Raw genomic sequence first — 26,967 nt, forward strand, 5'->3', positions numbered from 1 at the left:
ATAAAGTTCAACTCAAATGAACTAGTTTTGTTTTATACAAAACCTGAGAACCTCAGGAAACCAGAAATATACTTGGGGGAATGGAGAAAAAAAAAAAAAAGCCACATTTTTCTTATTTAGAGGCAGGCTAGAAGAGTAAGGGAAAACAAAACAAAACCCTGAACCATAAAAAGACCTGAGTTTACCTCCTAGCTCCTATTTCTACTAGTTGTATGATAACAAATAGGAATTTATTTGAGCCTCAGTTCTCTCATCAGTAAAACTGGTACACAACAGCTGACCTTCAAGGGTTATGGGAAACAGTTTTAAAATTCTTAAAACACTCATTATTAACTTTTTACTACATGAGCCTCAGTTTCCTCATCTGGAAAATAAGGGGAATGAACTAAATGAACTGTAAATTCTCCTCTAACTCTAAATCTTATCACTTTTCATAAATGTGAATTGTTACTTAATTTGTTATAATTGTTGTCATTATAATCTCCTGATTCAAGCTCTCATATCTAAGATTTGATTTTAACTTGCCCTCATCCTTAATTAGTGCCCTTGACTCTGTCAAATTGTATAATATTTTATTGCAAATGAAATAGTAGCCATAAGAATTACATCACATTCCATCGGGTAATGCATAGTGACATATTCAATTTAAAGCCAAATTATAAGTGTTTACATAATCACACTGCAAACTTTCTCCATGAAAGCTGTTAAAAAAAAATGTTTAGTTAATGGACTGGATGGACACAGATCTGGAGATTGATTTTAAAAATGAGTTAAACCTTAAATACACCAGCATTGTAAGTATTGTAAGCTTTTGGTTCACCCATGTCTTATCTTAAAAAGTACCCCTTAATTTTTATTTCATGACTTGAAAAGAAAAGAAAAAAATGGTTTAAATCAAGTGTTATTTGAATACCAACTATGTATACTATGGGTCAACATTTTAAAAGTTAATTGAGGTTTTTTGGAGGTAGGGGAGGGATTTCAATGATGTAAGAAATTTTTGATAAGGAAAATTCTCAGGCCAAAATAGTTCAATCACTCCACAACCACTTACCTTATGCTAGGCATAAGGATGAACTATGAGTTTATAAAGACAAACAAAACAAAACAAAAAATCCCAAACTCAAGCCCCATTCTCAGTGAGCTTACATTCTAATGGGAGGGCCATTAGGTAGTCATCTGAATGGGGAGTAAATGCATTAACAGATGAGGGAGGAGTTTAAAAAGATTTCAGGCAGAAGTTTGGATGTCCCCTAAATCCAGGGAAACTAAGAATGGGGAGTAGGAAGGCAGAGCATTCTAGACAAGGAAAATGGAGTATTATGTGAGAGGATCAGCAAGGGGGTCAGTATGGCTGGATTGTAAAGAGTGTGGAGGACAGTAATTTGAAAGAAGCCTGGAAAGTAAGGTAGTGGTCAAGTTTAAAGCTTCAAATGTCTGAAAACATTATATTTGATCCCAAAGAAGAGAGTGAGCTATTGAAACATCCCAGGAAGGTAAAGGGGATGAGAGCAAAAGGGAGGGGTGACATGGACACACCTACACTTTAGAAAAATCATAAGGGGTCATCCAACATTCTATGATATGTGAATCTTAGAAAGTTGCCCTGGTTCTTTAGGAGGTCAGTAACTTGGAACTCAGCCTGAATGTTGCCAAAGTATTTCTGACTGAATCCAGTTCTCAGTCCACAGAGCCATGATGCTTCTCTCAAGTTAAAATATTCATTTTCACAATGAATTGCTAATAATTCCTAATTAGTACCACGAATTAATGCTTATAATCTTGCCAGCAACTGTCACACAGCACTGTGAAAACTGCCATATTTCGGTTTATTTTTAGTTTTCTTTCTGTTTTATATAAGTTGGTCCAGAAGGATTTGCTGATCAGGTTCTTTTAGAGTCACTACTCTTAGACAGTAGCAACATTGTTTGTCAGGGAGAGGGTGAGGAAGAATCAAAGGAAACTGAGGCAAAAAAATAAATAAATAAATAACAGCTTGGACACAAAAAGTATCCCTTGGGGTCAGATTGCCACAGTGTAGTCTTTCTTTTCTTTCCTTCAGATTAGATAGCTAATTAAGAAAGATTAACAAATCATAGTTACATATGTCTCAGAAGATTGCTTGCTACTTTAATCTGTTGAATTCTCAGCCTCGAGGATAAACTAGGTATGGATTAACTAGGTCAAACCAAGCATGGCACCCAGAGCAGTCAAAAAGAACAAGCTGAGAGAGGAGTGAATTCCTGGCAACAATTGAATCAATCACTCAAAAGCTAAAGCTAAAGCAAGCTAAAGAAAGGGATTCGTAAAAGTAAAGGGGTATAGGGAAGAACAATGGTATTCATTAATCTAACTCAGAGATCGTTAACCTTATTTAAATCATGGGCTCCTTAGGCAGTGGGGTGGAAAAAAAAATAAACACGGTCAATAAACATTTAAGCTCCTACTATGTGCCAGGCATTGTGCTAAGCGATAGAGAAGCCTATGGACACTTTGTCTGAATATGTCTAAAAAACTGAAGCTCCAATGGGGGCTTTTTACTATTCATACCTCTCTCTCTCTCTCTCTCTCTCTCTCTCTCTCTCTCTCACACACACACACACACACACACACACACACGGAAATGCCGTGCAAGCCTATCCCTGCGCTCAAGTGCTTAGAGCTGTGACATTTCTCAGGAGGTCGGCAGCCAAGGAATCGGAACTAAACTGGGAGCTAGCTAGTAGGCAGACTGACCAGAAAGTCAGATCATTTAGGTTTAATTATTTTGGATTATTTATTCGTGGGACTCGCGGAGCGCGATAAGAAACACTCATCCCACGAGCTCGTTTCGTAGAGCAGCGCCGGGCTCTGGGACTCCAGGATTAAGGTCTGAGGTTTGCACGCGGGCTGCCAGGCACAGGATTTGGAGAGGTGGCGGCGGCGCTTAATCCAACTTCCTTCCTCCCTCCATCCCTTCAATCTCCCTCAGGTCCCTCGCCTCAGAAGTATTCCAGCTCCGGCGGGCGTCAGGGGCCAGCACCGGGTTCAAGTCACCGAGAAAAGTTGGGGTCTGCCCCGGGCCAGCGGCCACTCCACTCACCTAGTTTCTCCACGCGCCCTTCCAGCGGCGGCGAGACCCCGAGCAGCAGCAGCAAAAGCAGAGACCTCAGTGTAGGCAGCAGCAAAGGGGCGAGCAGTGGGGGACGAGGCGCGAGGTCAAGGCTGCCTCTCCAGATCATGGCTCCGCCGGCGGAGGACACTAACTTTCTAGGCACTCCCCTTTCGCCAGGCAGCCCGCACTTTCCTCCTGGTCAGGAGCTCCAGCTGAGCCTCCCTAGTCCTCCCCCCACCCCCTTTCTCTTTGGAAGGGAGCTGGGGGATGGCAGACCAGCTCGGCAGGACTGGCTGAGTCGGAACCCGCGCGCCGCAGCGTTTATCCCCTCCAGAGCAAACTCTCTCAAGAAGGCCGACCACCTCGCCTCTCTACTCTAGCTTCTCATTGCCCCAAAGGAGGTGAGGGGCGGGCAAACCCCGGCGTTCCCATTGGATTCTTTCCTCTACTCAGCCCGCGCCAGGGGGGCCTCCCTCCCCTTGACCACGCCTTCTTCGGGGCAGGACCATAAAAAGGAGGAAGTCGCTCTCCTAGGTCCAGTGAAGATGGAATTAGTCTGTCTCCACCTTTCTCTTTTTTTTTCATGCTCCCTTCTATCCTTATTTCTTTCTCTCTATTCTTCGTTCTCTTTTTCTCCCTGCTTATAGCTCCCTCCTTCCCTTTGCTCGCTTCTCTCACTTTTCCGCCTTTCTTCACGTCTTCCTCTCTTACCTTTCTCAGTTTTCCTTCCCTTTGCTCGCTTCTTTCACTTTTCCGCCTTTCTTCACGTCTTCCTCTCTTACCTTTCTCAGTTTTCCTTCCCTTTGCTCGCTTCTTTCTCTTTTCCGCCTTTCTTCACGTCTTCCTTTCTTACCTTTCTCAGTTTTCCTTCCTTTGCTCGCTTCTTTCTCTTTTCCGCCTTTCTTCACGTCTTCCTCTCTTACCTTTCTCAGTTTTCCTTCCCTTTGCTGCTTCTTTCCTTTTCCGCCTTTCTTCCTCTTCCTCCTCTTACCTTTCTCAGTTTTCCTTCCCTTTGCTCGCTTCTTTCTCTTTTCCGCCTTTCTTCACGTCTTCCTCTCTTACCTTTCTCAGTTTTCCTTCCCTTTGCTCGCATCTTTCTCTTTTCCGCCTTTCTTCACGTCTTCCTCTTACCTTTCTCAGTTTTCCTTCCCTTTGCTCGCTTCTTTCTCTTTTCCGCCTTTCTTCACGTCTTCCTCTTACCTTTCTCAGTTTTCCTTCCCTTTTCTCGCTTCTTTCTCTTTTCCGCCTTTCTTCACGTCTTCCTCTCTTACCTTTCTCAGTTTTCCTTCCCTTTGCTCGCTTCTTTCTCTTTTCCGCCTTTCTTCACGTCTTCCTCTCTTACCTTTCTCAGTTTTCCTTCCCTTTGCTCGCTTCTTTCACTTTTCCGCCTTTCTTCACGTCTTCCTCTCTTACCTTTCTCAGTTTTCCTTCCCTTTGCTCGCTTCTTTCTCTTTTCCGCCTTTCTTCACGTCTTCCTTTCTTACCTTTCTCTTTTTCCCTTCCCTTTTCTGAGATCAGCAAACCGGGAAGTAAAGTATCTGTGTTAAAAATGGGCTCTAATATATTTTACTGCTATGTGACCATAGTTAAATTCCATAATTCCTCTGGGTCTCAGTTTCCTCATCTATTTAATGACAAAATGATATCTGAGATCCTTTTCATCTTCAAATTTGTGATCTTCATTCTTTTCTTTTCCTTCATTATTCTTCTTCCATCACTCCACCCTTTCTTAGCACTTTTCCCCTTCAAGTTCTGTTTTTCCCCTGCCTTCTCTCAGAAGTGCCCTACTCTTAAATAAACAAATAATTAAATAAAAATTTAAATTTTTTTATTTTTTATTTATTTATTTAAATAAAAAATTATTTGGTCATAAGCTCCGGTGAGCTGATTTTGTTTCTAAGGTAAAAGTGTTCAGATTCAGGTTTTTCAGATGTATATACAGCACCCTCCCCAGTGCAAAACCACTTTGCAGTGTCATAACTCCCAACTGACCCCTCAGAACTCCTCTATTGGAGTCTTGTATAGCAGATTATTTAATGATTTGAAAAGATGATAATTAAAATTAACCAAAGTTCTACCTTTGAAGCTTTACTTGGCCACTCCTAACATATACCATTTTTTTTTTCCTGAACAACGAATGCACTTATGGTTTGTACCACATAGTTTAACTTAATTATACACTGCCTTGAATTTTTAAAAATTGTTGCATGTGTTTTATTGTTGTCCCTATAATTAAACTTTAAGCTTTTTAAGTATGGTGGCAACAAAATAACAATAGGCAATTAAAAATTAAATAATAAATGAAATTAATTGTTTGCTTTATAAAATATTTTTTGGTGGAATCATATCATAAATCTCAGCTTTGATACAATAATGCATGCTCTACTCAAGTTTTCCTTCCTCTGATATAATCTAACCTAAATAACCTTTAGGTTCCGGACTTCTCTCTAACCATTGTTCAGTCCTATTCAACTCTTCATGATTTGGGATTTTCTGGACAAAGATATTGAAATTGTTTTCGATTTTCTTCTCCAACACATTTTACAGATGAGGAAACTGAGATAAACAAGGTTAAGTGACTTGCCCAGATCACACAGCTTCTAAGTATTTGAAGCCAGATTTCAATTCAGGAAGATGACTCTTCCTGACTTCAGGTGGGACACTCTCTCCACTTCATCCATTTAATCATATAATCACCTTAAAGTTTATAAAGTGCTTTACATACATTGTCTAATGGGGCACAACAACCTGATGAGTGTGTTCCCTACCTTGTGTAAAATGAAATTCTCATTTTACAGAGATTCAGAGAACTTAAGTTGTCTTTGGTAATATAGCTGGTAAACAGGATTTGTCTATGTATATACATACCCTTAGTCTACTACCTAAGTAGTGAGTGACTAAATTAGTCTAATTTGCCATTTACCATGGTAAATAAGCTTAAAGAATGCTCATTAAATCTAAATGAATTGATTCCAGGTCTATCCTAACTCTAAGTATTCCTTCTACTTCATCATCATCATCATCATCATCATCATCATCATCATCATCATCATCATCATCATGATGAATGTCTCCCTTTTAAGTCAGAAGCCTTCAGATGCTACTTTTAATAGGCATTATCCAAATTAACAAAATCAACTCTTCCTGAATTCCACCAGAATGCATCTAACTGATAACTCCTAACCTCTGCTTACTACTCCCAAATTTAAGCTTTATCTAAATATAGATTAAGGCACTGGTAAATTCATTTCTCTTGAGTAATTGTGTATCTCATTGAGGAGACCATGTAATTTGTCTGGGGCTCGATGCAATCAGCACTATATCCTCTGCTAATAGGAGCATCTGGGGGAATTTTTCCATTTGAAAGAATACATTTAGTGTGTTCTTAAACAAGCTCTCCTTATTTTGTACCTTACTTGAGGTTAATAATTTGATGGTCATTGAACAAAATTGACTCTGGTTGCATTTATCAAAGAATCATAAAGTCTCAAACTGCAATCTTTCATAGGACATTTAGTCTGACCCCTTCAATTTGGAGAAATGGAGAGCATTTCTGGAGAATGCTCCAGAATTCTGGAAAGCAGAATTGCTCTCCATATATTGGATTACTTGCCTCTGGGAAAGGGATGGGGAGAAAGGAGGAAGAAAAAAATTTGGAACACAAGGTTTTGCAAGAGTGAATGTTAAAAAATATCTATGCATGTGTTTTGAAGATTAAAAATGTTTATTAAAAAAGAAAATAATTTGCAGAAGTCTTTATATTCCTTCTCATGTTTTCAACAAGGATATCCTTGATACGGGTGAAGATCATTTTATAAAGATGAGAAAGTAGTCATGTAGATTAAGGAACTATCAATGTTTTCTTGATCATTTTTTTTGATTGATTTTTTTCCATTCTTTTGGTATGTCCACACTGTAAAGTAATCCCCTGAGGCTTTTAAAATAATTCAAAGGTCAATGGAAAGATGTACAAGTAGTCAAAAGCATTTTTCTCAATGATAACCTATGCAAACTAGCCACATACAGGATAAACAGGAAATAATTAAAAGACAGAAGGCACTAGAATGAAGAGGGATTGTAAAAGACTTCCTGTAGAAGGTATGGACTGGAGAGACTTGCAGCAGGCTGACCCACAGAAGGTTATTACAATGGCCCAGGTATGAGTTGATAGAGATCTGCATCAGAGGAGAAAAGGGAAGTATATGAAAGACAATGTAAAAGTGACATAAGAGGCTTTGGCAACAGATTGAATATGGGAGAATGAAAGATTGAGAGGGGTAGAAGGTGACACTTAAGTTTCAGACCTGAGGGACTAAAAAGAAATGTTGCCCTTGGCAAAATAAGTACTATTGGTATTAATATTATGTATGTTATATGAGGTATATGTGTGTACATTCAGGTAAATGTTATCTTTATAAGCTGATATATACAGCATTTCTGAATATACTGTATATATTGTCTACACTATAGATTAAAATAATGGGCACCTCAGAAATAACTAAATTCAACTCTATCATTTCATAGATAAGAAAATTAATAATGAATGAAGAAAGTATTTTTTAAAAGTGTACAAAGCACTGTGCTAAGCTCTTGGGATGCAGATAGAAAAGTAAGTCTTTATTCTCAAGGAATCTCTACTAAGGAAGTCTGCAAATGGGGAGCCTTTCAGCTTCAAGTCCAATAGAGAAATCCCTTTTTTTCTTTTTAAGAGCAGTGGCAAAGCAGATGGTAAAAGTCTCTTCTTTAATGTTGTTTCCATCGGTAAAATGATGAGCAGTTTCTGATGCTTCATCACTTAACAGTACCAGAGATACTGATTACAAGAATTTTCTTTTCTGGGTCTTCAATAAATATGGCTGTAGCACCTGCAGGAGCACTTGCTGGGCTTCATTTCCACAAGGATTGCTTTCCTAGATATTTCCTGCAAGCAGTGGGCTGGAAGCATTGCTATTTCTAAGGTTCTTGAGTTGAACTTTCTCCATAGAGTTCCGGGGTGGGAGGAATGGTGGTTAAGATAGTGTTGATAATTTGATTGACTGGTTACATGATGCTTCTGTGTCTCTCCTCCAGCATGTCTTAATGCTTCCACCAGGCCAGGTTGCTTGCTCTACAGAAGGTACCTGGTTGGAAGTTGGAAAAGTTACCCTTCTCCACAGAAGTTGTTTTCCTAATGATAGTTGTGGAGGCTAGACTGAATGAAGGACTAGTGGTCCGAAAAGTGCTGTTGCTCATAGGGCTCCTCTGCTTATCTGTCAAAAACATGACCCAGAAAAATGAAATGAGCTGCTTACAATTACAGAGTCAATTAGTATTAGGCTCCCAACTTTATCTTCTTTCTAGCACACAATGTGCCCTTCCCATGCATTGTACCTCTTTGTCCTGGACAACATCTACAATGGTAAACACTAATTAAATACTTGCTAATTGTTTGATTGTTAGAGTAGATGAAAGCATGGACTCTTGTAACTCACTTGGCTTTAGTCCAATTGTCTAGGAGCCTTCATTTTAACATATTTGGTTATATGCTTGGTATACAGAGTTTGAAACATTGGTGCTTGTACAAAAACTCTTCTGTGCCCTAATTGCTTGCTTGCTATGTGCCTTATATATGGTAAACAATTAATAAATATAAAAGAATGTTACTAGCTTGTAAACTCCCAATGGCCAATGATTATGAGTCTTTCCTTTCTTTTAATACTGTTTCTTAGGCCAGTATTCCCTACTGGCAATTCAAGGACACAACAGTGCAGTATTTTTTTCTCCACAGTCTCCAACATTATTCACTCATCAAGTTTTTATTGAACACCTGTAGTAAGATTAGCACTGTGTACTGTTCTGTGAGGGACACAGAGAAATTAATCCTTGACCTTCCGTTTGTGGTGGTCAAAATACTCATCACAGAAATTCAAGTATATGTTTCATAATTTGAGGTCTTTGGAATATGTTACAATCAAGACTTACACATAATAAACAATTAAATAATAGCATGTCACATATTGATATATGATAAAATGTCAATATAACTTATACTTATAATAGGTAAAAGAACAGCAAAGTAATAAAGCACTAGGCCTGGAGTTGTCAAGTTTTGAATCCAAATCGAGCCTCAAACACTTATTAGATGTGTAACCCTGAGCAAGTCAATTAATCCCTATTTGTCTCAACTCTTCCTTTGTAAAATGGGAACATGCTAGAGAAGGAAATGACAAACCACTTCAGAATTCTTCCCCAAAATGGATGAGGCCACAAAGAGTCAGACACAACTGAACAGGTGATATAGGAATTCTGAAAAAAAAAACAAAAACAAAAAAGAAATCCAGATAGACTAGAGCAGTTGGGGATGCTTGATGAAGAAATTAGGATTGCAACTGAACCATGAAGAAGAGGAAAGGATGTCAGGGAGGAATAACTAGCAAGAGGACAATACATTACTGAAGGCCATGTGCTCCCCATTGTATTTACTCTAAAGTCTTTTTTTTTTTTTTTTATTTGATGGGAAAGAAATAAAAACACCAGTTTCATCAAAACTCATATGAAACTGTTTTAGAAAAGTTCTTTGAAATGAAGTTTTTTTATAAATACAAAGAACTAATCCTGAAAAGCAGGATGCATACAGGCTAAAAGGCTGGATTTGCTAGTTTTCTAATCTGAAAAAAATTACTTAAACTCTTAATTTCAGTTTCTTCATCTTTAAAAGGGAGACCCTATTAGCACTTACTTCATAGATTTGTTGTGAGAATCAGATGAGGTAATTAATATATATAAATTTCCATGGCACACCTCAAGTGTGCCATATAAATAATAAACTTTTAAATAGTTCCACAGATAAATAACTCAGGAACATGCATAGAGGATCACACAGGGACAAATAAATTTCATCCTAATTCCCAATGCCTCTTTTCTTAATTTCCTTCTATCCTTTCTAAATGAATGGTTTGTCTTTCTCCTCAATCTTTGACAGAAGCTTACACATTCAACTCCATGTGTTATGAATGAAGTAAAGACAATAACAGCATTGTCTAATAGGTAGGAATTCATGCGGTTTGAGATAGGCAGAAAGTCTCCAGGGTAACTATGTGCATATCAGGTAATACCTTAGAGGGGAGGAGGTAAACTAACATAATAGAACCCTGTGCTGGGAGTTTGAAAGAGCTGAGTAAAGATTGGGGGGGGGGGGGGGGGGGCAGAAGGGGGAAGGGGGGGGGGGGGGGGAGTAAAGGAGAAAGAAAGGCCAGCTTGAGCTAGGGCTTTTAGCCACTTTTTTCTTTCAAAACATTCTCATTTTAGAAGGGAGCCATGATAAAATATCTGGAATTTCTGGAAAACAGCCTTTTCTCAATTGGAACTCTCATCTAATTTGCACAATTAAATTTAATCATGTAGAGTTTTATAGTGATAGATTGTATGTATATTTTACCCTTGAATCAGAGGCCTTTGATAAATTTCAGAATGACAAGAATTTAGAAGGGACCTTAAAAATCATGTAGATCAACCTTTTCATTTTTACAAATGAGGAAACTGAAATCCAAAAAGGTTTAAATAACTTGCCTGAAGTTTCAGAATAAGTAAGAAAGCCAAGATTTGATTCTAGGTCCCTTGATTCAAAATCTTATATATATTTTTAAACTACAATTTACCTCTAATTTAATTTAATCATATAATGCTGGAGCTCAGACTTCAAAGAGTCAATTTGCCAGTTTGGTAGTATTCTTTATATATGTGTGTGAAGTGGGGTGGGGATGAGGGTCTACCATGTTTAACCTATATTGGATTACTTGCCATCTAAGGGAGAGGGAGCCGGGAAAGGGGAGAAAAATTGGAACGCAAGATTTTGTAAGGGTTAATGTTGAAAAATTATTCATGCCTATCTTTTGAAAATTAAAAAACTTTAATAAAAAAAAAAAGAAAAATCAGATTAAAAAGAGGGAGAAAGAGAAAGAAAAAAAATCAAGCAAATAAACAACAACAAAGATGAAAATATGTTGTGATCCTCATTCAGTCCCCATAGTCCTCTTTCTTTTTGCAGATGGCACTTTCCATCACAAGTCTATTGGAATTGGCTTGAACCACCTCATTATTAAAAAGAGTCAAGGCCATCAGAGTTGATCATCACATAATCTTGTTGTTGCTGTGTACAATGTTCTTTTGGTTCTACTTGCTTCACTTAAACATGAGTTCGTGTAAGTCTCTCTAGGTCTCTCTGAGATCATCCTGCTGATCATTTTTTAGAGAACAATAATAATCTGTAACATTCATATGCCGTAACTTATTCAGCCATTCTACAACTGATGGGCTTCCACTCAATTTCCAGTTTCTTGCCACTACAAAAAGAGTTTCAGCAAACATTTTTGCACATGTGGGTTCTTTTCCCTTTTTTATGATCTCTTTGGTATACAGAATCAGTAGAGACAACACTGGATTAAAAGGTATGCACAATTTGATAATTCTTTGGACGGTAGTTTCAAATTGCTCTCCAGAATGGTTGGATAAGTTCACAAGCCCACAGTTTAATAGTATTCTATTCACTTAAAAGCAGTCATTGTTCATTTTCCTTCAAAATCTCAGGGATGGAGCTTCTATAACGCTTTTACAGTTGTTTATACTGAGTTTAACTCCATTCTACTCCTTTATCTTTAGAAAATTCCAACTTATTTTTAACTTAAATTTCTTGCTAATGTATTTGCTCATTTTTTTCTGATTCTTTCTTCAGTGAAGATAGATAACAGCTGGTCACTGTCTGTCTTGCTGGAAAGAAAACAAAAAACAAAAACAAAAAGTATGTCATGATTAGGTAATTTTGTTTTAGAAAAGAACTGCCATACTAGTGAAAGCTGTTAGAAAGATTCATCCACTTTCACGGTTCAAGAGGGGAAAAAAGCATGTCAGTTCAAATTGAAGATCAAATTAATTTTACCCTGCATTTTGTAACTAACTCTATGTTATGAACATAGCAATAAATGAAGTCCTCACATATAGGATTAGTGGTCATTGCAAGTTTCTCCCTTGTTGTTCCCATCTCCAATACTCATTACCAGTGTGACCTTGTCAGTTAATCTTCTGACACTTCAGTTTCCTCATCTGTTAAATAATGGAGTTGGGCTAGATGACCATTGAATTTTTTTCCAATTCTACATTTATGATCTTTTGAAATCCGTGTTCACCCTTTCTCTACTATAATCCCAAAATTGTTGATTGCTGCCCCAAAATAATTTTAATCAACCAGTTTTCAGGTGGGATCATTTTCTTACTCAGGGATTTCTGATGGTAATCTTGGCTCCCAACTCCTCATCCTCCTCTTCTTCCTCCTCTTATCTTGGCTCCCTCCTCCTCCTCCTCCCAATTCCCTTACATATACAAAAATTGCTCTTTGGCAATTGACCCTATCCTTCTTCATTGACTTATCTCAGGATATATTGGCTCTTCTATCTCTGACAGACTGTTCTACTCTACCCATGTCTTGTGATACTATACTGTCAACCAAGGCTATACCAGGCTTTCAGGGTAGTTCCTACAATGATCCTCCCTTTCTGCACTTAACTATTTTTTCTAGTCTTCAGACCCTCACATACTAATATATCTGGGAGGCATTATCCAATTGGACTGAAATTTTCTCTCCTGCTTATCCCCAATTTATCTAATTTCTAAACTCTGACCTGTTCTCTTGTTGCTGATCCTAAATTTGTATATGAAATTTGTGTTTTCATAGGCATGAATAAATTTGCAAAACAAAAAGTTTATCCTTTCATGTTGTAAGCTAAGTGTGGAAGGAGGCTAATGTTTGTGTTGAAGATTTCTCTTTCTTTGTAGTGTTTTGTTCTCTGGTTTGTACCCAATGGATACAAGTTTACAGCTGTGCTATTTTTAATAGTGATTAATTGGAAATAATTGAATATTGGCTGTGCCAACTGTTATATCAACATGATGGAATATTACGTAACTATTTAATAGAAAAAAGTTTTAGTCATGTCTTACTCTTTGTGCTCCCATTTGGAGTTTCTTGGTAAAGATACTGAAGTGGTTTTGCCATTTTCTTCTCCAGCTCATTTTATAAATGAGGAAACTGAAGCAAATAGAATAAATTACTTGCCTACACAACAGTAAGTGTCTGAGGCATCTAGAATATAGGTGACATTAATATAGGGAAATGTACACATTAAATAAAGCTCAGTAAAAAGGCACAACATGTAATAGGATATAGACACCAATTGCAGTTAGATCAGAATGTGTTCTCAGAAAAGAATTTTAAACAATGGAAATATAATTTACCATTCATTTCTCTCCTGAAATGTCACCTGAGTTCATAACAATTTTTTCAAAGCACTGAGGTGTAATTGCAGATTAATATCCTGTTCATCATCCAAGAATCACTTCATCTACTTTTCCTAACTAAAGCATGTTATTTCTAACCTTACCATTCTTGTTTGAAAGAAAGACCTGCAGTGGCAGCTAGGTGGTGCAGTGGATAGAGCACCAGCCCTGAATTCAGGAGGACCTGAGTTCAATTATGGACTCAGACACTTAACAGAGCTTAGCTGTGTAACCCTGGGCAAGTCACTTAACCCCAATTGCCTCAGCAAAACAAACAAACAACAACAACAAATAAAAGAAAGGCCTGCATTTAGCCAGATATACTAATGAGCGTTTTAGCTTGTTTGGGAGCAACCTGATTCTACTTTAACCTAAAGTGTCTTTCCTAAATCTTTTCAGGTTTTAAAAATTGCATTTTATGACTTTAAAAAAAAATCATGATCCACAGACTGATGGAGAAGAGTTTGGGTCACAAAATTCAAAGAATGAGCAAATCTTGAAACTAAGATGATTGGAATCATTTCTTGGTGGAGAAGCTGTTTTCAAATGAAGAGCCTTCAAAGGGGCTTAATTATAAATTATTTTTCAAACAGTAATTCTCCAAGTCAATAAGCCTCCCCCTGGACAAAACTAGTAGAATTAGGCACTTGAAATACACACTTTTAAAACACTCTTATTTTAGTTCTATGGTATTTTGTTTTGTTTAGTCTAGAGTTATTATTTAATCAACATAAGAAAGTACTTTTACCTTTATAGATTAACAACCACCTGCAATTTATTCTTTTACTGAATTACTTGGATCCTTCAGGAATTGTTGTCTTGTCTAGAATGACACAACCAGTTGTTGTTGTTGTTGTTATTGTTGTTGATTGTCCTTTGTTCTCAAAGAGGAACAAGCTGGTTCTATTTTAACATGTCTTTTCTTTTTCTAATCCTTTTCAGGTTTTAACAACTGTTTTATGATTTTAAAAAATCATGACCCACAAACTGATGGAGAATAATTTGGGTCACAAAATGCAAAGAAAGGGCAAGTGATCAACCAGAAGGGTTTGTCTTGACTTGCAGGTGAATTGGATTTAAGGGAGGCAGGGCTGTGCAAAGTTCACCAGCCTCATTCTCTCTTCCACTGCTGAGATGGTCCTATGGCAAGATATAGATCAGGGTGGCTGGAAATGGCCCCAGATATAGTGGGAGACCTTGGCCTTCTAAGGCTTTTCCAGGTCCCAGTTTGTCTGAGGCAATTTCCATACCCATGATTAAGGTTAGGTAAGAAATGTTTTGCCTACTCAGAAATGAAGCTTAGGTTGAGATCTATTAGTGGCCAGTCAGTGAGAGCCAGAGTGATTTAAGTTTAAGGCTTAGAGAAAAGACTCCATTTGAAACCTACTGACTTGTCTGAGGAAGAACTTGAGCCCTTGTCTTTCTGATGGAGGCCTTGTTGATTATCCACTACCATGGTAACATTCATTCATTTTATTTTCATTTTTATGCTTATATAATTCATAGGAAAGCCCTTTGGGGGCAAATGACTGGGTGTTACTTCCATCAAGGCAGAAATCATATTTTATCTGAATTTTTTATTTTTCTCAACTTAGGAAAATAAGTGTTAAATACATATTTGTTGCTGCCATTCACCCCATGTTCCAATATTTCTGTTGTTCTTCTATGATACTTGTTACATATGTCTTCAGGATTCTCTCTGAATCAGCTCCAATGAATCTCCACATTGAGAAACTCAATTTGCCCCAAAGAAGAAGGCTGGTGTGTGCGTGTGTGCGTGTGTGTGTGTGTGTATACTCCCATTATCTTTATATATAGGAGTGCGCTGATAAATGTTAAACAATTAGATTTCCAGAAAAAAGAAAAAAAAAGAAGCAGAACATACTTTCAAGTTTACTCTAATTCATTAGCATTTTCTTTTCATTTTCTTAATTCTAGACCATCAATAAAATAATAAATGAAGCGCTGATTTGGACTATTTGCTCATTTCTGAGGTATCAGTGATCACACTGAAAATTTAACTGTTGACTCAGATTCACTGGCTCCAAAACTACTTTGCATACACAAAGTAAATGTTAAATAAATGTTTATTTAATTCATATGATCATTCATTTGAAGCTGAAAAAATTTTACTGACTCTCTAGCCCTCTCATTTTACAGATAAGGAACTGAGTCTGGGAGAGACTTGCCAAGGTCACAGGGGTACTTAAGTAGCAGAAGTTGGATTTGACCTGAGGACCTCATGCCAAATCCAATATATGTGATACTGCACCACATTGCTTCACCCACACAGAATGGCTTTAAAACTATCATGATAAAGTAGGCTCTAAGCCAAATTGTGCAGTGGAGCAAAGTTATTATCAGCACTTTTCCCCCTTTCCTAACCAGCCCATCCCCCTACACAAAATTCCATTCTTGCAAGTCTTTGCTCCCTACTGGTTGACCCTGTTACTATTGTCTAATACTTAAGGTACTGCTGAAAATAACTTTCTCTTCTGCTTCCATGGTTTTTCATTTCTTTCTTGATTTGTCTATCATTTCCATTTTGCTGACTCCTTAACCTCATATTTCTCCTACAATTTCAATGTGGATATTCCCTAAGATATTCTCATAGATTCTCCTCCTTACTTCCCTTCTTCCCAATCCATCTCTTAATGACTTCATTCTCATGACTTCAGTTATCATTTCATGACTCTCTAAATCTTTTATCTCCAGCCCTAGTCTCTATATAGTTCTTTACTCCTGCATTTTTAGTTGAAAGCCTAGCTTTGAGTGGCCCTTTAGTACTTCAAACTTATTAATTTTTTATAATTAAAATTTTTTTCCCCAAATACATGCAAAGATAGTTTCAACATTCACCCTTGCAAAACCTTGCGCTCCAAATTTTTCTCCTCTTCTCTCCCTTCCCCCTCCTCCAAACAGCAACCGTTAAATGTGTGCAATTCTTCTAATCATATTTCCACATTTATCATGCTACATAAGAAAAATCAGATCAAAAGAGAAAAAAATGAGAAAGATTAAAAAACCAAGCAAGCAAACAACAACAAAAAAGGTGAAAATGTTATGTTGTGTTCCACATTCAGTCCCCCTAGTCCACTCTCTGGATGCAGATGGCTCTCTCCATCACAAGTCTGTTGGAATTAGCCTGAATCTCCTAAGTGTTGAAAAGAGCCAAGTCCAACACAATTGATCACATAATCTTGTTGTTGCTGGGTACAATATTCTCTTAGTTCTACTCACTTGACTTAGCATTAGTTTATGTCTCTCCATGTCTTTCTGAAATCATTCTGCCCATCATTCCTTATAAAACAATAACATTGCATTGCATTTATATACCATAACTTATTTAGCCGTTCCCCAACTGATGGGTATTCACTTAATTTCCAGTTTCTTGTCACTACAGAAAGGACTGCTGCACCCATTTTGGCACACATGGATCCTTTTCTATTTTTTATGATTTCTTTGGGATATTGCTGGATCAAAGGGTATGCACAGTTTTTAATAGCCTTTTGGACATAGTCTCAAATTGTTCTCCACAATGGTTGGATCAGTTTACAATTCCTCCAAAAATGTATTAATGACCCAATTTCCCCACATACCTTTTAACATGTGTTATTATCTTTTCCTGCCATCTTAACCAGATTGAGAGGTGTGAAGTGGTATCTCAAAAGTTCAAACAATATTTATAAACTCATTTTGCCCTCTAAAGCTCAGATCCTCACTTGACCTTCAAATCTCTCTTTTTATTAAGGTCACTACCATCTGTGCAAGATCCTGGATTCATCATCTTGGATTCTGATCTTCTCTATCTCTCAACCATACTTCCAAAGAATTGTCATAACCTGTTATTTTTACCTTTACAATACCTCTAATCTCTGCATTCTTAAATCCAGTTTGGGTCTTTATCTTTTTTTGTCCTCTTAAATTACTCTAATAACTTATTAGCTGATTATCTCTAAGCCATTTTCTATGGGACTGCCCAAGAAATCTTCAATGAACACTAGCTAAAATCATTATAAATGCCACTGATTCTGGCAAGCAAAATTTAGATGTGTCAAAATATTATATTGAAATAAAGCATTTTCTCTTGATACTTCTTCATCAGAGATTAGATGACTCTTGCTCATTCAAATTGCTCATTACAACTTTTTTCCCCCAAAGATAGTTGGTTTCTGTTTATTTCTCTGGGAAGAATTTTTTTGCCTTTATAATGGATTGACAGAAAACATATAAAATAATATTTGATGGTTTCTGTGACCAGAAGCCCTTAGCAATTCCTACAGTAATTATGAGGAAATCAGTGCCTTAGGTTCCAGTCCTCAGGGCATTTGCATTCTTCTTTGAGATCCTCCATTTTTCTAGAAAAAGATGGCCCAGCCAAATGATAAAAAAAAAGTCTGGCCAGAAATAATTTCATAAAGGGACAAGTTAAAATAAGAGGAATTATTTGGCCCGGAGAAGAAAAGATTTGATAGTGGAGGAAAATGATGACATAATAATTGTTATGGCAGGTCTGAAGTTCAAGTTAATAAATCATTCTTTATAGCTTCATATACTGGAAAATAGATATGGACTTCCTGATGAGCAATTATTCAATGGTGAGGGGATACCCAAAGCTTAGATACTAAACTAGACCTTCTCAGATCTAATGGAAGTTCTAGCTTACTGTGGCAATAGGAAGGTGAGTCCTACTCTCCTAAAGCAACAAGAATACTGTAGAAAGCTGAATTCCCTATGTATTTCTAATGCTGCTACTTGAGAACTGCGTCTTATCTCAGTTACACAGCATTCCAGTTCTCCTGGCAAGTTCCTGACAAGTAGCACTTCCTCATAGAGTTTAGATAGGAATTTTAGAGTACCAGAGGCAAGAGTCTGTCACATAGAAAATGTGGAAATTTATTTAACTGTTTCTTGGAAAACACTCTAAATGCTCTACCTGCCTCAGATAGTTACCTTCCAATGTTTGAAGTTGCTCACATGAATAAGGAATGAGAAATAATGATATTAATGAGAATGTTATGGATAGAACTCATAATTCATTTAAGTGTGGTGCTAAATCTCTTAAGTCCCATCAGATTCTAAGTCTATGATTCAAATCTGTACCTGATCTGGTTTTAAGAACTTTTGCTTTTTGTTGAAGCTGTGAATCAGTGAAAACAGTTTGAAATTATGCAAATAAAATGACTAAAATTTTCATATCTTTTTATCCAGAGATCTGCCCCAAGGAAGTACTTGTTAAGAAGAAATCTCCTATATGCATAAAAATATTTACAGCAACATTTTTTTTGTAGTAACAAATAACTAGAAAACAAAGTAGATGTCTTTTTTTAATTAGGAAACGGATAAATTGGCATATGAATATATATATGAATGTAACAGAATATTACTTCATTATAAATAATGATGTATTTGATAAATGTAGAGAAGATAAGACACATGAAGTGAAGCAGAGTAAACTAAGCAGAGGCAAGAAAACAATAGGCATAATTAAAGTGTCTTTACTCTTTGATACCCAGTGTTCCAAGACCTGTGATCTTTTAGTAGAACTGCTGTTAGATCTTGTGAAATTGTAATTATGCAAGGCTAGCAACAGCTATACAATAAAAAACCACAGGTCTTGGAATACTGTATATCAAAGAGCAAAAGAACTGGATTTGTGGCTGAAAATGTCATACTCAGTACCCAGCAAAGTTAAGCATTTTGTTGCAAAAAGATACGAATTAAATAGAAAATTTGACATAGAAGATACAAGGGAAATATAAGGTAAACATCAAAGACTAATTATAAGAAATTCAGTAAAGACAAATTGTTCATTTTTTATGTGTGGAAATGTAAACCATATGTGTAAGATTGTCATTAGAAGTTGGATAGTTCAAAAGAAATGTTGGGGTAGAGCAGATTGTGATACGATTCTAAAAAACAAAACCATATACAAAAAAGATAAAAAAGTAATTAAACAAATGAAGTGCAAGAAGAATTGATATAGAGGAATTAGATGGGGGAGCAAGGCTGATAGGGTCTGAAATCCTACTCTCATCAGGAATGGGTTAAAGAAGGAACAATACCAACATATCTAGAAGGATATAAAAATCTTTTAAATTGGGGAAAGGATAAGGGATAAATTCTTAGAGAGAACCCTACTCACATCAGATGTGGGTTAAAGAGAGAACAACATACACATTTAGAAGGGAATAAAAATCTTCTGCATTTATAAAGATATAAGTGAGTGAGGGAATAGAATAAAGGAGTGTGTAGATTAAAGGGAAAGGTATAAAGAAGGAACAATAGATAGGAACAAAGGGACAAGGGGATGGGGGGAGGGGAATAAAGGAAGGATGCCGCATAGGTTAAGTAATAGGTAGAAAGTCAGCAGGCAGAAGTAAGAAGTAAGAGGAGTCAGGAGGGATAGATATAGGTTGAGAAGGAAAGTGAGCAAAATAGGAAGAGGAAGATAAATAATTATAGCTCAGAATGTGAATTGGATGGAGTCACCCATAAAATGGAAACAGCAGATTAAAAATTTAAATTCAACAATATGTTACTTTCAGGAAATGTTATAAGAATGAGAGATATACACAAACAGAAAATAAAGATCAGCAGTAGACTTTTTACGTAAAAAAGCAGGGATAGTAGTCATGATTTCAGACAAAGTTAAAGCTAAAATAGATTTAATCAAAAGAGAAAAAATAGGGAAACTATACTATATGTCAGCCATATTAATCAATATTGTTTAGATTATTTAAAATGATTAGACAGTATATTGGAATATTATTGTAGTATAGGAAATGATGACAGTAGTTTCAGAAAAATATGGAAATACTTGTATTTATTAAAGACACTGTCTACCTTCAGACAAATGGAAGACAAGTAGAAATAAGCACAGTATAGTCTTAGATATATGTGTATGAATCTATACATGTGTATATATATATATATATATATATATATATATATATGATTATAGATATCTAAGTATATGTATGAAGGTATGCATAGATATTTCCATGCTTAATTATAGCCTTCTTGGGAGGACGGAATGATGAAAGGGAAAAAAATAATAAAAAGTACATAGAAGAGAATAAAAGAAAACCTATAAGAAAGCAAAGATGGCCATCTATGAGCATAAAGTGAAGTATTTATTATATAGGCTTTCTTCAAATGGAAATTTATTGCTTAATAATTTTGAATATGCTCTGATATTCTGCTGTGTATGTGGTAACATTTTTTTTTCTTTTCTTAAGTTTGTATTTAAGTTTAAAATAATCTTTTGGTTGTGAGAAAAGTCTAGTAAGTCTAATGGGTTCTGTAAGTATTTTTGGTTTCCTCTCTTTATTATTGAGGATCATTACCTGAGTTTAAATGAAGAAAAGAACAGAGGAGCTTTGGACAGAATAACTCCCTTTAGTCTACTAGCCTCCCCAAAATGAGGACCTAATCACTGGTATTGGGAGTTGCCAAGAAATATTCTTTTTTCTTCATTGTTCAGGAAATTAAATCATGGGTTCAGCATGAAAAATTAATGAAAATGCTCAGGCTATCTGCTTCAGTCTTAGCTTCTGCAGATGGCACTGTGAGCAGTCATCACCTAAGGAGATGGTCAATGCTAACACGAAGAGGAAAACCAAGCCAACTACTGAAAAATTTCTTAACAACTGCAGATAGGTATCTTTCTACTTCACTGGTCATGAAATTGCATCAGAGAACTGATTCAAACTATAATTTATTCTTAGAACTTGGGTTTATTAAATCTTCTATCTCTCTTATAGGGACCTATGCTATTTGTTAAAAAAAGAAGAGGGCAGAGAATTTGATTTCTTTTGAAAAATTAAAGTCTTAAAATTAGAATGGATCTCAGAGGTCATCTAGTTAAACATAATCCTGAACATGAAACTCATATCTGATGAGTTATCATTCAGTTGTACCCTTTAAAATGCTTGCTTCATAGGCAATAAACTTGTTTTCATCTTAAATCTTTTCCATTCACACTCTTTACATTTTTTGGCTCCTACTGAATCCCCGTTTTCTCCTGATGACACAATCTCTCTGGATGCTCTTTCCAGCAATGGCTGCACTTTCATTCATTTTCCCAACTCATTGGTCAAAGTGAGGGAATTGGAATACTGTCTCATTGTTGACACTTCCAGGATCTCCCCCATCACCATTTCTTATATCCTCTATTCCTTTGAAGTTCACGTAATCCATATCTTTATTTTGTCCTTCTATTGTCTCCTTCTCTACTGCCTACATGATCACTTGTTTCAGGTTCTCAAAAAACCCTCATTTGATCCTTTCACTTCTGCTGTTGTCCCATATCTCTCTTTCCTTTTGAAGCAACATTCCCTGAGAAGGCCATCTAAAATAAATACCCTCATTTCTTCTTTTCACTTTCTTATCTCTCTAGATCATCCTGATCCATATCTTGCCATTGGACTCCACTATTCTGAAAGAGAGAGAAAGAGAGAACTTATGATTTTGTACAACTCTGTCTCACTTAAATCCAATTTTTTTTGTTGTTGTTGTTGCAAATCATGGCAACGCCTTCCTGATATCATTGGTCCTCTTAGAGAATGAAGGACAAATAACAACACTCTACAGTCTAACTCCTGATTTCATCATTCAACTGAAGCTGTTCTCTCTAAATTTATCAATGATCTCTTAATTGTCAAATCCAATGGCCTTTTCCTAATCTTCATTTTTCTTGACTTCTCTACAACTTTTGATGCCATAAATCACCCTCCTTCTCCTTGATGTTCTCTTTCCTCTCAGTTTTTGGGACAAGACTTTCTCCTGTTTCTCCTTCTACATATCTTTCTTACATATCCTTCTCTTTGCCGGATTTTCATCTAGGACATTCTTGCAAACTGTAGGTGTTCCTCCATCCCTCTCATCCCCCCACTCTGTCCTGAGCCCTCCTCCCTTCTATAATGTTCCATTTGATAGTCTCACCAACTCCCATCAATTCAATTATTATCTCTATGTTTATGGTTCTCTAATCTGTTTATCTAATCCTAACATTTACTGACCTCCATTTTCCAATTAGATATAATGGATGTCTCAAATCAGATGTGTTGTAGACATTTTAAACAATCACTCCAAAATCAAACCCATCATATTCCCCTAAATTCTCCCCCTTCCAAACTTCCTTATTTCTGTTAAGAGTACCACCATTTTCCCAGTCCTTTAAGCTTAAAACCTCAAGTCCTTTTCAAATCCTTACTCTCTCACCTATCATGTTCAATCTGTCCCCATGGTTTTACTTCCCGCCCCCCCATATCTCTTCAATATACTCCCTTCTCTTTTCTGATACTACTACTATCTTGGTTTAGGTCCTCATCTCCTCATGTCTAGACTATAGTGATAGCTTACTGGTTCGTCTCCCTGGCCCAAGTGTCTCCTCACTCCATTCCATCCTCCATTCAGTGACCAAATGACTTTTTTTTTCTCAATAGTATTTTATTTTTCCAAATACTCATAAGGATAATTTCCAACATTGATTTTTTTGTAAGATATTCTGTTCCAAATGTTTCTTCCTCCCTCCCTTACTTACCCCCTCTCTAAGACGGCAAGTAATCTCATATAGGTTAAACGTATACAATTCTTTTAAACATATTTCCCAAATGATTTTTCTAAAACACAGGTCTGACTCTAGTGACTCCCTATCATTAAACTCAGGGCAGCTGTTGAGCTTACCTAGAGGGAGAATATAAAGGGAGAAGTAAAGAAGACTCAGGACTGAATCTCAGGGTACACCCTCAATTAAAGAGTGTGATGATGAGCCAGCAAAGGAGACTGAGAAGGGGCAATCAAGTAGGAGTCTAACCAAAATGTCTAACCTAAAACTTCTTAAAATGTAGTTTTTACTTCTATATGAAGTGCTGTAACTGAATGTGAGAGTCATGAAAAATGTGACAACAATGAAAGATATTAAAATTTCACCAAGATTTAATTCTTTATGTTAAAAAAGCAAACACATCCATATCATTAATAGCAAATTTGCTTTCATCTTTAATAAATGGTAAAATTGCATACATACTAAAGAATTGCTTTAAAATAAATTTCTTTATAGTTTATTGTCAGTAAACATTTGATTTGCATACCTATATACCTTGGGGTCACATCATTTCTGAGGCAAAAAGGGGTTGTTGGAAAAAGTTTAAGAAGCCCTGGTCTGACCCACTGAGGAGGAAAGAGTGGTTAAATGCAGCATACAGGTAAAAAAGAGGATGAGGACTAAGAAAAGATCATCAAATATGGTGATTTAAGAGATCATTGATTAACTTTGAAGAAGGCAGTTTCAGCTAAATGATTAGGCTAGAAGCAAGATTGTAAATGGTGGAAAAGTAAGTTAAAGAAGAGAAAGTAGATCATGGACTTAAATCAAGAAGACATCTTAGAAATCATTGAGTCTAACCCCTTTATTTTAGAGAGAAGGAAATTAAAATACAGTGAGGTTGAATGATTTGGCAAAGGTCACAGAGTGAGGATTTGAACTAGGTTCTCTGATTTCAAATCCTTGCCCTTTCCATGGTGCCATACTGCATCAAGTCTTAATAAAACAAAACTGGCTATATACCAATCTAGAAAAATGTGCCCTTCCTACATTGACTAGATTTCTACATCGTGCCTCCTGCTTAGCATGCAAATGGATACCTACAAAGTGAGTGTCATTCTGAGTGAGCCTGCTCTAAAAGTCAGCAAGTCTCCTAAGCATGCTGTTGTTTTGCTCATGATGCTTAATTCTTCATGACCTAAACTAGGAGCTCACAAAATGAGATTTGTGAACTTGATTTTTAAAATATTTTAATAACTATACTTCAATACAATTGATTTCCTTTACAATTCTATGCATTTTATGTGTTTAAAAACATTCTGGAAAAGAGTCCATAGGTTTTGCCAGATTCATAAAATGGTCCGTGAAACATAGGCTAAGTACCTCTCATCTAGACCAAAAAACTTTGAGACTGTAATTCTCATCTACACCCATGGGATTATAGGCCTACAGGCAATTATTGTCACTTTCAGGTAATAGCATTTTTATTTAAAACTATCATATGTTAGTAGTTTCTTCTAAAAACTCTTTTGGGCATAGTTAATTGCCAATTCTATTGAACGAATCCATATTTGAAAATGGTTTAACATTCAGATAAAACTCATTGTTTAGTTAGCAATATAGCTTAAGTTTCTTCTGTTTACTTTGCTTTTTGAGGCAATAAGGATCCAGTAACTTGCTCAGAGTCATACCACTAGTAAGTATATGAGGCAGGGTTTGAACTCGGGTCCTCCTGACTCTGGGACCTGGGTTCTATATACTATATCACCTAATTGCTCCTGGCACTTAAGTTTCTGAGGAAAACTTGGTGGCACAAAGGCACTAAAGGTTCAAATCCTGGCTATGCCATTTAATATTTATGTGACCATGGAAAAGTCATTTAATCTCTTTAGTTCTTAGTTTCCCCATAAATGAAGTGAGAGAATTAGATAAAATGAGTTGTGAGGTCCTTTCCAGCTACATATCTGTGATTCTGTGACCTGACTCTGGGTTCATGAAATAGGTCTGGAGCAGAATGACTATTCAAAATAGCCACTTGGCTATTTTGCTAATAAGCATGAAAATCATTTTACAAGCCTGAGCTTCATTCCACACGAATAATTGGTAATAAAACCTTTGTCCACTGTGCCATAAGGAACTTTCCTCAAACCATTATTTTATTTATTTTTTTCTCTTATCTTTTTTATTATTATAGTTTTTTATTGACAAAACATATGCATGGGTAATTTTTCAACATTGACCCTTGCAAAAACTTCTGTTCCAACTTTTCCCCTCCTTCCCTCCATCCCCTCCCCTAGATGGCAGGCAGTTTCATACATGTTAAACATGTTAAAGTATATGTTAAATACAATATATGTGTACATATTTACACAGTTATCTTGTTGCACAAGAAAAATCGAATTTAGAAAGAAGGTTAAAAAATAAGGAAGAAAAACAAAAAGCAAGCAAACAATAACAGAAAGTATAAATGTTATGTTGTGGGCCACACTCATTTCCCAGTGATCTTTCTCTGGGTGTAGCTGGTTCTATTCATCACTGATCAATTGGAACTGATTTGGATCCTCTCATTGCCGAAGATAGCCACTTCCATCAAAATTGATCCTCGTATAATATTGTTGTTGAAATGTATAATGATCTCCTGGTTCTGCTCATTTCACTTAGCATCAATTCATGTAAGTCTCTCCAAGCTGCTTTGTATTCATCCTGCTGATTATTTCTTATAGAAAAATAATATTCCATAACATTCATATACCACAATTTACTCATTCTCCAATTGATGGGCATCCATTCAATTTCCAGTTTCTGGTCACTACAAAGAGGACTGTCACAAACATTCTTGCACATACAGGTCCCTTTCCCTTCTTTAAGATCTCTTTGGGATGTAAGCCCAGTAGTAACACTGTTGGATCAAAGGGTATGCACAGTTTGATAACTTTTCGAGTATAGTTCCAAATTGTTCTCCAAATGGTTGGATCTGTTCACAATTCCACCAACAATGCATCAGTGTCCCAGTTTTCTCACATCCCCTCCAACATTCATCATTCTGTTTTCCTGTCATCTTATCTTAGCCAATCTGACAGATGTGTAGTGATATCTCAGAGTTATCTTAATTTGCATTTCTCTGATTAATAATGATTTGGAACACCTTTTCATATGAGTAGAAATAGTTTCAATGTCATCCTCCTAAAATTATCTGTTCATATCCTTTAACCATTTATCAGTTGGAGAATGGCTTGATTGCTTATAAATTAGAGCCAATTCTCTATATATTTTGGAAATGAGACCTTTATCAGAACCTTTAACTGTAAAAATGCCAAACCGTTATTTTAGAGGATAGTAGAATGCTCATAAGATATTTTGAATGGTTTGAAGGGGATGGCTATGTGTGATGACCGCATTTAGCATCCAGGGTATTTTAAAATCAGCCAGAGTCAGGATAAGCAAAAGTCCTCGATCTTTATTCTTTATGGAGATGAAGGGGAATGGTGATAAGATGTGAGAGTAATCACAACAGGAATCCAGCCAGCAGTGCCTCTGGCTCTCACACTCCACCCACCAAATCCTCTACCCAATCACCTCTACAACACATCAAATTTGCACAGAGAGTGGGCAGGGCCATTCTTTCTCCAAGAATGTATTAATAGAGTATTGTCCAATTGGGAATTAGCCATAAGTGCTGGGACTGGCTCTCAGTGCATCTGCTCAGCTTCAGCCCATTATATCTCCCACTTTCTGTTGTTTTAGAACACAGGTGGTCACACCATCCCTGACCTCTCAGGAAAGGAAGTGAACACATCAAAAAGGAGGTGATCATCCATCCCCTCCCCGCCTACCGACTTCTCAGGAAGGGAGATGAAAAGCACCAAAGGGGAGTGAGGATTGCTAGCAGGTTTCTGGGCTGAAGGGTCTTATTAGAAACAGGTATGCACAAACCCATCAGCATGGGAGGTATTACACAAGCATATAGCAATAATGCAGAGGCTATTAGTGGTGACTCTCCCCACAGCCAGTGCAG

The 26,967-nt window shown here is 36.6% G+C and overlaps 1 protein-coding gene across 1 annotated transcript in view; it reads right to left on the reverse strand.

Moving 5' to 3' along the window:
- Window positions 1-3,685, reverse strand: part of DCBLD1 (discoidin, CUB and LCCL domain containing 1) — a 109,068-nt gene extending 105,383 nt beyond the window's left edge. Inside the window, exon 1 of the mRNA XM_031964366.1 lies at window positions 3,083-3,685. Coding sequence (XP_031820226.1) covers window positions 3,083-3,221 — 139 coding nt within the window. The 5' untranslated portion in view covers window positions 3,222-3,685. The remainder of the gene's footprint in view (window positions 1-3,082) is intronic.
- Window positions 3,686-26,967: the final 23,282 nt, after the last annotated feature.

This window comes from Sarcophilus harrisii, chromosome 4 (genome assembly GCF_902635505.1).
Source record: "Sarcophilus harrisii chromosome 4, mSarHar1.11, whole genome shotgun sequence".
Lineage (NCBI taxonomy): Eukaryota > Metazoa > Chordata > Mammalia > Dasyuromorphia > Dasyuridae > Sarcophilus > Sarcophilus harrisii.